This window comes from Ovis canadensis, chromosome 1, assembly GCF_042477335.2.
Source record: "Ovis canadensis isolate MfBH-ARS-UI-01 breed Bighorn chromosome 1, ARS-UI_OviCan_v2, whole genome shotgun sequence".
Classification (NCBI taxonomy): domain Eukaryota; kingdom Metazoa; phylum Chordata; class Mammalia; order Artiodactyla; family Bovidae; genus Ovis; species Ovis canadensis.
In genome coordinates this window covers 35,196,146-35,209,174 of record NC_091245.1, presented here as the reverse complement: position 1 = coordinate 35,209,174, position 13,029 = coordinate 35,196,146, and the positions used below count along the sequence as shown (strand labels likewise).

The 13,029-nt window shown below is 42.1% G+C and overlaps 1 protein-coding gene across 18 annotated transcripts in view; it reads right to left on the bottom strand.

Moving 5' to 3' along the window:
- The window catches only part of FGGY (FGGY carbohydrate kinase domain containing), a 510,923-nt gene that overhangs the window by 101,261 nt on the left and 396,633 nt on the right, over positions 1-13,029 (bottom strand). For all 18 annotated transcript variants that reach the window (XM_069592908.1, XM_069592919.1, XM_069592895.1 and 15 more), the window contains one exon: positions 3,135-3,209. In XM_069592908.1, the coding sequence (XP_069449009.1) occupies positions 3,135-3,209 (75 nt within the window). The remainder of the gene's footprint in view (positions 1-3,134; positions 3,210-13,029) is intronic.

The window sequence follows — 13,029 nt, the reverse complement described above, 5'->3', positions numbered from 1 at the left end:
TGTGATTAGCAGGCCTGAGAGGAGAGTAACACAAAGCACATTCTCTGGGAAAAGGCAAGAAGAGATCAGAACAAGAGGCGCTCCCTCCAGAGGGGCTGGGATGGCCGTCTATCCTCCGTGTGGCATTGTCAGCAGGAAATTCCCACTCAGGCTGCTGGTTAGTAACAGGGCCTTCCCTTTTGACGACTTAACGCCACTCTTTGTGAAACACTCCACCCTCCTTAAACGTCCCACCAAAGAGCTTTGTGCTAAAATGATTTTGTGCTCACCTTTCTGGAAAAAATGTTTTCACAGAGAAATTTAAATTAAAATTAGGCTTTTCCACTGGGAATGTACAGAACCAAATGCAAATAGAGAGACTTCAAATGCAAATAGTACTTTTAAAGGGTCTATTCTGCAAAGAAAACTATAGATGAACAGGCTATGGGTAAACTGGGTGTTTGACAGGTCTTTCAATTAAGCTTGGTCAAGAGGAGAATTTCACTTCATGAAGGGTTTTGCACAGTCTCAAATTAACTTCACTACAATATCTCTTTAATTTCATTCTGTTCTTAGAAAATGTCAACCATAGATATTGCTATGGAGAGGAATGTGCTTAACTAACTTTATAATCAATAGGCTTAAGGGCAATATTCATAGTCAGTGAACACATTTTTTTGAACATCATGGGAAAATCTCTGGTATTAGAATGCTCATTAAAATACACATTAAAATGCACAAATGAACTAAAAGATCAGAACACCCAGATACTTTTGCAAAACAGACTGAACTCCTCACAGTTCAATGGACTGCACAACATAGCCTTATTGAAAAATCTGTCTTCAATTGCCTTTCCTTCGTGGTGCTATAAAGGTTATTAAAACAATGGAGAGAATAAATATGATAACTTTTAATACATGTACGACCTATTACATACAAAAGTGATTTGCCAAGTGTGTGGTGTTCGGGAAAATGTAGTTGGCTTCCCTTGCCCCAGCCTACCCCCGCCCCTGGCCTGCATTATAGATTCTTGGATTTCTGCTACACTGTTCTTACCAGGGAGGGGACTCCGTGAGACAATCCTGGCCAGATTAATGATGTTTTCTAAGATGTGTCAAATCAAAACTGTTCTTGGGAATGCCTGAAGGCTTATTTCAATCACGTAGCTTTTACAAACTGATCCAAGAGCAATGGTAGCATGGTAACATGAAAGAGCAAAAGCCAGGGAGCAGAGGACAGAGGTTCAGATTCTGACTCTGCCATGCACTGGTTGTCTGACCTTGGCAAGCAGTGTTCCCTGTCTGTAAAATGAGACAAGCCCACCTACTTACAGGGTTACTCACAGTGGGTAAGGTACCCTGTTTGGTGCCCGGCACAGGCAGTGGGCATCAGTGAGAAGAAACAGTGATGGTCATCAGATGATGGTGACCCTTGGCTCATCCTGGGTAGCCTCCTTCTTCATGTCTCCCTCTTAGCAGGGACTCAGAAGGATGAGCCTTATGCAGCTCTGATATTTTCCAGGATTATTCATTTTAATGCCTGTGATTCATTCCACTTTAAGACTTTCCACACATTAACATCAGAAAATAAAAGCTCCTCAATACACGGTGTATCCAGTTTTATTTGACAAAACTGTGGGTTCAAATCCCAGTTCTGCCACTTACTAGCTGTATGAAACTGAGCAAGTTAATTAACCTCACTTAGGCTTAGATTCTAATCTTTGGAATGGGGATTATAATTCCTCCCTCATAAGGTAAAGTCATATAATGTATGTAAAATATTTAGCCTACTACCTGGTACATAATATCTTAAAACTATATCATTTATTATTATCTTTAATATAAAGCGAGATCACTAAATAACTACCTTTACTACTGATGCATATTTCTGTTGTCCATTTTTTCATCATTTCATACTAGTCACTCTTGCCATTTTGAGAGATGTCAGAACTATCCTTTTTTTTTTTTTTTAAATACCAAGTTCCCATAAATAAAGCAGGCTGACTGGTATTACTGGACTGGACAAGCTCTTAAATCAATAAGACAGTTGCTTCAATAAGTTGTTTCTAGATAAAGTTGTTTATAAACTAAAAAGGATTATTTAATTGTGTTGGCCAACTCGGCTCTTTTATTATATGTATGTGGTACCTGGGTAAACCCAAACATAAGGAAAGTACTTTAGTTGATGATACGGATATATAGAAAATATGCATGTAATTCTATTCTTTAAACCAATGAGGATATGAAAGTGGTATGTGGAGAACAGAGTAATTGAATAGCATATAGCTATATCTATATAGCATAAATAAATAAAAGTATTTTTCTTAAGTAGGTATATTTCTGAAAAATAAATTATGACTCAGAATTCAGTGAACTGATTCTCCTTTCCTTTAGTCCCCAACTCCCTTTCTGGAGCAGAGCAACTAAGCCTCACTGGATTATTGTTATTTTGGAGTTCCTACCAGCTCTGAGATCCTGAAGGCCATGACTCACTCCCTTCAAATGCACTTTCTAACATGCACATACATGCAATCTTTCATATGTTATTTCAGGGTTTAGAGCCCTCCTGTAGCTCACTCACAGATCACCTCCAGAGAATGAGTCCTTAGACAGTGATGCTTGAGCTTCTAAAAACTTGTTTTCATTTCTGATTGATCTTCAGTTTAGGAGTTCCTAACACTGACTTCTCCCCTTTCTCCTTCCCTAACCATCCAATGCTTTCATTTAAGCAACTAATTATAAAAACAAACATTTTCACGTTCCAAGGAAGCTTACTATTTAAAGGAACCCCAGACTGGATGCTTTTGCAAACTGAACAATATCACGTATTTTATAAATCTGGACATTCTTAATGCCAGCTCTTCTTAATGCACAAGAGCATGCTTGCTTGCTTCTATCTAATTGAACTTAGAAGACAAATTAGATAAATAGTAGGTAAGATGTTCTAAGATTTTAACTCCTTTTAGTTCTCAGCTATGTGAAGCTATTAGTAAAGCAGGTAAAGGTCTTCAGAATTTCCTTCTGGACAAGCATCTCTTTTTGGCAAGCTCCCTAGAATCTCTGTCACAACAGCATATGATGTGTCCTGGGGGATACGCGGTCTCAACTTTATCAATAGCCCTAAATCTCTTTAAAAGCGGCATTCAAGTGTCTTACAGCAATGGCTTGAACTGTGGCCAGGTAGAGAATGGCAAGATCATCGAGGTCCTGAGATAGTTTCAATCCAGTGACCTATAGGGATGCAGAAAAGAAAAGATGGAGCCATGGTTAGAGATAGTTCCCATGAAACATGCTCAGATGTGTTTTCTTGCCGAAGCAAGTTCATATGCAAATCCTCTTTTTGTAAGCTGAACGTGAAGCGACTACTAAATTATTCAGTCTCCAGACCTGGAAAAAGTATTCTTTCTTCCCCCAAAGAAAATGCCTTGCCTTGGATTAGAGAAAAACAAACCAAATAGTATAATGAGATTGTGTGTGGTTTTTCTTAGGAGATTGTGTTTGGTATTTATTAGCTTGGAATGAATTAAATATTTTTCTTCTTATCTGAAAACATTATTCTTTTATTACCAACACCTATTTTCTTTGGCTTACAGAAATCAACATGTAGCACTGGCATTCTAGTAAAAGATGATCTTATTCTGAGTTCTGCTACTGTCAGAAATCAGTGGGGTATTCAGAGTAAACTAACATGTCTCCTATAAATGTTTTACCTGCTGTTGCTGCTGCTAAGTTGCTTCAGTCGTGTCTGACTCTGTCCGACCCCATAGACAGCAGCCCACCAGGCTCCCTCGTCCCTGGGATTCTCCAGGCAAGAACACTGGAGTGGGTTGCCATTTCCTTCTCCAATGCATGAAAGTGAAAAGTGAAAGTGAAGTCGCTCAGTCGTGTCTGAATCTTTGTGACCCCATAGACCAGGCTCCTCTGTCCACAGGATTTTCCAGGCAAGAGTACTGGAGTGGAGTGCCATTGCCTTCTCCGAATGTTATACCTACTAGGGGATAATTCAGAATCTGTGGTTTGCAAGGGAATTCCATTAAAGTCAATCCAAACCACATGCTTTTGTATGGAGCATGTCAATCTCTGAGAGGTTCCAGGACAACATGTTCCTGGATTTGGGTAGTTTCAAGACTTGCTCATGGTCTCACTTTCATGCCTCCCATTTGTGAAGGTGTTCTCTTGGGACACTTCCAGAGGGTGAAGACTGCCAGCTTCTTTAAGTCTAGTCTGAAGCTGGTGGGCATCAGCGCCACAGTTCACTTTAGATTTTCATGACAAATTAATTTATGTCCAGTACTCTCGCCTGGAAAATCCCATGGACGGAGGAGCCTGGTAGGCTGCAGCCCATGGGGTCGCTAAGAGTTGGACACGACTGAGCAACTTTACTTTCACGTTTCACTTTCATGCATTGGAGAGGGAAATGGCAACCCACTCCAGTGTTCTTGCCTGGAGAATCCCAGGGACGGAGGTGGTGGGCTGCCATCTGTGGGGTCGCACAGAGTCGGACATGACTGAAGTGACTTAGCAGCAGCAGCAGCAATGGTATTTACATTCCTGAGTTCAATGAAGTGGTGACATGCAGCCTGTACTAAAACGGGGGAGCCTAGTGATCTACCCAGGTCTCTGTCCTTCAATCGCTCCAGCCCTTTCTCCAGATTCTACCCTGGGCCAGGATTAAGGCGACAGCCTTGGCTTGTTACAGGGCACAGATATCTCTCCACTATCCAAACCAGAAACCTGGGAGCACTTTCCCCTGACTTTTCTCTCTCTTCTTGTGTTTAATCAGTCTCCAAGTCTTGTATATTTGAGCCCCCAAATTTATTTTGAATCTATCCCCTCTCTTTATCCTGTCAGTCACCTCCTTAATCCAGGTTCTTCAGCACATTCTTCCTGATTGCTGAAATAGCTCCTGATCAAATCTTCCTGTTTCAAATGGGGCTTGCTCCTCTCTACAAGGGAGCTAGTGCTTATTCTCAAAAGTAAACTGATCATGTGAAAAATTCTCCCCTCACTGCCTTCATTCTGAAGCAGAAACACCTTCTATCTTCTATGAGTGATTCTGCCCATGGTCAGTCCCCCTCTCTTCACCAGTGTCTCATCTTTTCTGTTCTCACTTAACATCCTGTGTTCTGGCTGTTTGTTTTTTATGTGGGGGGAGCTGATAGCTCAGTGGGTAAAGAATTTGCCTGCAATGCAGGAGATACAGGAGGTGTGGGTTTGATCCCTGGATAAGGAAGATTTCCTGGAGTAGGAAATGGCAACCCACTACAGAATTTTTTTCCTGGAGAATCCCATGGACACAGGAGCCTGCCTGGAGAATCCCATGGACACAGGGGCATGGCAGGCTGCACTTGGTGGGATTGCAAAAAGTGAGACACGACTGAGCACACGGCTCAGGCACATTTATTTATTTATATTTTAACTTTTTGGCTGCATAGCCTGTGGGATCTAGTTCCCTGACCAGGGACTGAACTCATGTCCCCTGCAGTGGAAGCACAGAGTCTTAACCACTGGACCACCAGGGAAGTCACCCAGCTATTCTGATTACTCATCTAAGTCTGCTAAAGTGGGTATTTCTGAATTCAGCAGAGCTACCTGCTGATGGATTTTTGGGGGCATATTATGAAGCCACTCAATGATAGTAGTGGTGTTGATATGAACACAAAGGAGCATGGGAAGTCTGAAGGAGAAACCAGAAAGGAGCCCTTGGGGTACATATTCTCCAGCCAAGAACTCTGAAGGAACATCTCTCGGAAAGTTCTCCAGAGGCCTAAATATGCAGTAAGAATGTTGGAACTAGGAGAACATGAACCACACTGATACCGTAGAGGTTTACGACACAGAGGAGAAAACAGTTTGCTTAAGAGATAATCCAGAGGTTTATGGAAGCCAGAACCTAGGTGCTCTGACAGACTCTGTGTTATTCACCACAGTATCTCCCATGCCTGACACTGAGCCTGGTACACAGCAGCACTAAGTTAATACTTGCTGAATGTGTGGTAGTTCAATGCTCCTTTTTCTTTATGAATGCCATTCTCTCTTCTAACATACTATTCCTCTCTGTCATATGCAATTATAAAAGTGAAAAAACAAGTGAAAGTGTTAGTTGCTCTGTCGTGTCTGATTCTTTAGGACACCATGGACTATAGCCCACCAGGCTCCTCTGACCGTGGAATTCTCCAGGCGAGAATACTGGAGTGGGTAGCCATTTCCTTCTCCAGGAGGTCTTCCCAATCCAGGTATCAAACCTGGTCTCTTGCACTGCAGGAAGATTCTTTCCTGTCTGAACCAACAGGAAAGACAGTATCTATTACCTCAGCCTCTCATAAATTCACAGAGGTGGAGTGGGTATATTTTCTCCATACCCCAAGAAAGAAAAACACTGGACCATCACTTAATAGTTGCTTACTCCATGCTCTTCCCCCTCCTTCAACCTCCACACTTTCTCTTCCTCATCAGAGAAGTGATTTCTATGAGACTGCAGTAAAAGAAAGTCAGTTAAAGTGTTAAGTTGCTCAGTCATGTCTGACTCTTTGAAACCCCATGAACTGCAGCTTGCCAGTCTCCTTTGGAACTCTCCAGGCAAGAATACTTGAGTGGGTAACCATTCCCTCCTCCAGGGGATCTTCCTGACTCAGGAATCAAACCCAGTCTGCAGGAAGATTCTGCAGGCAGAACCCTCATTGCAGGCAGATTCCTTACTGTCTGAGACACCTGGGAAGCCCCAAGAATACTAATGTGGATAGCCATTTCCTTCTCCAGGGAATCTTTCCAATCCAAGGATCACACACTTTCTAAGGTGTGTCTGTCATGTGGACCACTCAGGAGGCTACAGAGGACCCTCATGGAGCTATCATGGCAAGAGGTGGCAGAGCCCTGGAGATGCCAGGATGTCCTGGGGGAGGTACAGCTTTGCAACCAGCCAGAAAGCTGGAACAGGCCAGAGAAGCCGATACTCTTGGCTGAAGGCTGAATGGCTCCATCAATAAGAAGATATGAAAAGGAGGCGTAAGTGGAAGGAATCTGTTTATAGATGTACATGTACCTGTTTCAAATGCTTGGGAGAGAGTGAACTAAGTGGGGAAGCCCCCGTGGAGAGTTCCAATGGTGAGCATATTTTATTTATTTTGACTATTGTGAAATGAAGACTATAACAGAAAACATTCATAATTAATATTTAGAGGCATATGGTGGCTGAAGAGACGTGAACTGCAATGGATAATTTCAACCTCCTAGGTACGATTATAAAACATTTATGTAAGCACTATTGGGATTTATAAAGGTGAAAGAAAGATGATACACTTTGGAGTAAGATGTTCTCTCTAACTGACTGCAGGGCAATTGTGAGTTTTACCTGTCTGAGCCTCAGTTTTTAAAAAATCTGTAAAATAAGAATAATAATACCTCAAGGTATTTAATAATTAAATGAGTTATCATTTGCAAAGCATCTAAATTTTTCTGCAAGCTGTACCAAATAGACAAGAGCTAGACACTTACAACGCTTAATAAATGTTCATACTCTTCCCTTTTCTCTTAATAAATGTTCACTTCTGTTCTTCTGAATTACATGCGGGGCTCAATCTCATTCACTAATTGGGATATAGAAATAAAAGATATCCTGCAACATGCTGTGGGTACTCCCAGGGTATCAGCAATGGGAACTGAAGACCAGTAGTGGTATAGGGTGGGGAAGGCAGAGCAGAAAGTGCTGGGTGTCAGCATCAGGATCATATGAGACATCTAGGAGTGTGGAGAAGCAGTGTGCCCCTGATGAGCGTCCAGCAAGAGGACAGTGGAAGACTCACTTTCAAGGACTTCTTGGAGAAGCCTTAGTCCTTATCAACCTACACACTTCCATTCATTCTGTGAAAGGAAAGACACATGATTTTCACCCTGGACTTCAGCTGGAATCCTGTATCCCCAGGCAGCTGTGTGAACTTGGGCTTATCTCTTAACTCTTTCCCGAGATCTGAGTTAAACGCAGATTTCCTGTGATCCAACTTCTAGTTGGTGGGGGCGCAGCAATCTGTATTTTTAGCAAGGCCTGAATGCATGATAAATTGTAGGAACAATTGCCTGAAACCTTGGTTATGTCAATTATAAGTCCATAGGCCATGGAGTAGTTGAGATTATAAACAAAGGTCTATTAGTAATTTAGTTAGCTAAGTTTTTCCCTTCTTAGTCATTCAAAAAATTAAGTGATTATGCATATTGGTAAGAAAAATGCTTAGAAATAGAGCTCGAAGGGTTTCTAAATATTATGAAAGACAAGAAAACGGGATTCTCTGTCATAAGATTTTCTAGGGTCATCAGAGCTTGATGGAGTATCCAAGGCTCAAGGGAATTGACTGAAAGCTTTTCAGAACACAAAGGAACAAGAAACGCTCTGCTGTTCAGTCAATAATGAAGGAGGAGATGAAGGGCATATAGCAAGGAAATAAGGAGGATCAGAGAAAGATTTCTGGTAAACCTCTGGAGAGAGGCCAGAGATTGGAGAATAGGTCTCAGATAGTCAGCAGCCTGGAATAGAAAGGGAGATAAAATTTCCCCCAAATATTTATAGGTTATCAGTATCGAGGATGGAGACTAACACTTGGCATTGTCAAAAACTCACCCAGAAATGGGAAATATATATAAATGTATTAATACAATGTGATAGGCCAAATTTAGGTTAACATCCTGACTATCCTGCTGCTGCTGCTAAGTCACTTCAGTCGGGTCTGACCCCATAGATGAGACCCCATAGATGGCAGCCCACCAGGCTCCCCCATCCCTGGGATTCTCCAGGCAAGAACACTGGAGTGGGTTGCCATTTTCTTCAATGCATGAAAGTGAAAAGTGAAAGTGAAGTCGCTCAGTTGTGTCCGACTCTTTGTGACCCCATGGACTGCAGCCCACCAGGCTCCTCCATCCATGGGACTTTTCCAGGCAAGAGTACTGGAGTGGGGTGCCATTGCCTTCTCCCCTGACTACCCTACCAAACACTAATTTGGGCACTGCTATAAAGGGCCTTTACAGATGGAACTGGTTACTAGCCAGTTGATCTTAAAATAGGGAGATTACCCTGGATTATCCATTTGGGCCCAATGTAATCCTGTGAGCTATTAAAAGCAGAAGAGGAAGACAGAAGAGTCAATCAAGAGATACAGTAGAATAATGTAGGAGAGATGAGGTAGAAGTGGAAATTAGAGATTCAAAGCATGGGAAGGACTTGATCTGCCATTGCTGGCTCTGAAGATGGAGAAAGAGGACGATGAGCCAAGGCATTCATGTGGCCTCTCGAACCTGAGGATCCCTAGCTAACAGCTAGTTGGAAACAGGCACCTCTGTCTTACAGCTGCACAGAGCTGAATTTGGCCAATACCTTGAAGGATTTGATAGCAGATTATTCCCAGAACCTCCCTTCATTCTGGTCTTGTGAAAACAGGAGCAGAGAAACCAGTTAGGCCAGCCTGGGCTTCTGACCTACATAACTGTGAGATAATAAATTTAAGCCTTGAACTTCCCTTGTGGACCAGTGGTTAAAAATCTGCCTGCCAACGTAGGAGACAAGAGTTCTATATGTTGTCTGGAAAGGTTCCACATACCATGGAGCAACTAAGCCTGTGCACCTCAACCACTGAGGCCTGTGCACCCTCAACAAGAGAAGCTACCACCATGAGAAGCCTGAACACCACAACAAATAGGAGCCCCCACTCGCCACAACTCGAGAAAGTGTGTGCATAGCAACGAAGACCCAGCAGAGCTAAGATTAAATAAATCATTTAAAGATAAATATAAAAAAATACATTTAAGCCACTAAGCTTGTGGTAATGTACTACAGAAGCAATGGACAACTAACACACATATGACAACTGCAGAGCAGACTGACATTCTCCTTCACTGCCTATTCTGTCGGTGAACTCTATACCAGGAACACTAGTCCATTTGCTGCTCCCCAGAGGTACCAGGTGGAGTAGGAAATGGCAACTCACTCCTGCATTCTGGCGTGGAGAATTCCATGGACAGAGGAGCTTGGCAGGCTACGGTTCATAGGACCGCAAAGAGTCAGACATGACTGAAGTGACTTAGCACAGCACAGCACAGATGTACCAGGTACTTCACACCTTCATCTGCCTTGCTTCTGATGTGCTAAACCTAAGTCTATAAAATCTAAATCTAAAATAATCATATATTTTAATATACACTTGTACCAGTATAAACAAGGCTGTTGGGTTAACAGTCCTGGTTCACATTTGCTGTCATATAACCCTGTCTTGGATTTACACACAACTTGGATCCCATCCTGGGTCCTCTGGCCTTAATTATTTCCCATTATTCATCTCTTAGGTCTTCCTGGCAGATTTCCACCTGATTTACTCCTCAATCTTTTATCATTATACACTATCTTGAGAAAGGATCCTGTTCACAATCCACACTGCCCCCTAACCCCAGTTTTATTTGTCATTTGGTGTATACAGGGAAGATAAAAAGCACTAAGAGAAGACTGATTCTATACTGCAATTTAAAAAAAAAAATCACTAAACGGAGGGAGAAATATTTCAGACATATTGAAAACAGAGCAAAAGGAATGCCAAAAATACGAAGATTTAATTTTTCATTTGAGAATGTCAGTGACCTCAGTTTGAACTGACTGGGTTCTACTACTACTTCTGGTCTTTTCTTCCCTGAGTGAATTACTTAGACTCTCTGACCCTCAATTTCTCCACTGTTTTCAGTGCAGTAATAATACTGTCTTGCAGGGTCATAAAGAAAGCTGGTGATGATGCTTGGAAGGCATCTATCATGGTGCTTGGTAGGTCATGATTCCTGAAAAAAAACAGCACCTATTACAAATCATCATACTAGCTGGTAAATTGGTTGCTTTAATAAAAAAAAAATACATGATCTGAAAACCAGTTAAATGATACTGAGGATATTAAACTTCATTATAGGAGTCAATTTTTCATAGGCAAAAACAATATGTGAAAGAATGGTACATAAAACAATATTAAATCAGAGCAAAAAAAATCAATAAACTCATGTCAAAGAGTCCACATGTTTCCAAGGCTTACAAATAAATTACTCAAACGCTGCTTAGTTGGTCCATGAGCTTCCAACTCGATCATCTATCTCCCAATCAGGCGAAGCCACAGGGTTACAGCCTCTGGCTTCTCTGCACACACTCACCAGAATTGCTTACACCCCCACATCTGACTCTGTTTAGCAATGTCTGTCTCTAGCTGGGAGTCAGTCCTCTGGGAAGTGGCTAAGATCTCATAGCGCTTCTTTCCTGACTCCCTCCTAGTTTTCCACACGCATGTTACACTCCGTTTGCTTTGAAGAGCCCTTGGAACAGCACTCAACTTCTCCAGCAGTTTGAGCAGCATATGGCCTTATGTTAGAAATCACAGCTCTTCAAAGAACCAGAAAATAACTTTCCGTTCTGGGTAGTGTTGTACTTGCAAAATGAAGCAGGGAAAACACGTTTCAGCCAATTGGTGAATATGGTGTGTTCTCACCTCCTGGTATGTCTCTGAGGTAATTTACTTCTCTGAGTGGGCGTTTCAGGAAAAGAATTTTTAAAAACCCATCATAACAAAGAGGTCATGTTGATTTGAGAATAAACACTGGTTGTGTACACAAGGAGGCAAGGACTCTTTTACAACTCCTACAGCCCAGCGATTTTGTAAGGCACACCAAAGCAGAGTTTCCTATCATACTGATGAAGAAACTGAGGGCTGATAATTTAAATACTCAAGTATGAAGCGTGCTCAGCCACTCAGTTGTATCCGAATCTTTGTGACCCCATGGACTGTGGCCCACCAGGCTCCTCAGCCCGTGGGATTTTCAGGCAAGAATACTGGAGTGGCTAGTAGCCATTCCAGGATCCCCTGGGAAGACCTCAGGGATGGAACCCACGTCTCTTCTGTCTCTGGCATTGGCAAGTGGATTCTTTACCACTAGTGCAACCTGGGAAAGAGAAGGCGAATCTCTAAACTTGTATGAAACGTGGTTCCTATGATGGACCAAGTGATTGTTTAGTTTTTCTAGCTGATTGTTTGTGGCTGGAGGCCTTGGTGGCTGGTAGGTACCATTGGTTCTGAGCCTAAGGTGGATGGCTTGTGACCAGCTGCCTGGGATTCAAAGGCCATCTTGTAAATATGCAAGTAAGGGCCACTAAGCAGGACCTACAATTCAAAAGTAGCTGTCATTGCTGTCTGTCTGCTGTGTGGCAGTCTCTCCATTTGATTCTGACAATGACCTTGCAAGGAAGCCTCTGCTGCTCCTGCTTACTGACAAGCAGACGGACCTCACAAAGCTAACCTCAGAGGTCACACACAGCTGACACATTTTCAAGCTACATCTGACTTCAAATCCTGTGCTCACTTTATTGTTTCACTTGAGTAAAAGCTATCCAATCAATCATTCAAAATAAAAATTGTACATACATCCACTATCTAAGACACCCAACCATTATTGGTGGTATTTAGCTTCACCTCTCTCTATGACCACTTCATACTTCTTTAAAAAGTATTGTTTTTGTTTTTAAAGAACATAGAATCATTGGTGTTAAACGTTTTGATGTTGATTGCTGTTACCCAGCCTCCTTTCAGACATCAGATGCATGCCCCTTACCTCTCCATGCCTCATTTATCAAGTGGCAAGGAGAAATATTTACATAGGTGGCTACTTGGTTCAAGCATACTATCAAGTTGTCCACCCTCTAACCATCACTCTTTTGAGTCCAGTGCCACAGGTCAATCCTGCATCACCGAAGGAGAAATGAAACCGCTAGTAACATGGCAGGAAGCCAACTCTTACCAGAATAAAAGAAAGTGATTCTATCAAGCCTCATGGAAGGATTCCCGAGTTTTGCCCTGTTCTATTTAAGAGGGTAGGCACCTAAAGTGGAAGGGTTTAACTGGCCAACCACTTGTAAAAGAATGAAACTAGATCACTTTCTAACACCACACACGAAAATAAACTCAAAATGGATTAAAGATCTAAATGTAAGACCAGAAACTATAAAACTCCTAGAGGAGAACATAGGCAAAACACTCTCCGACATAAA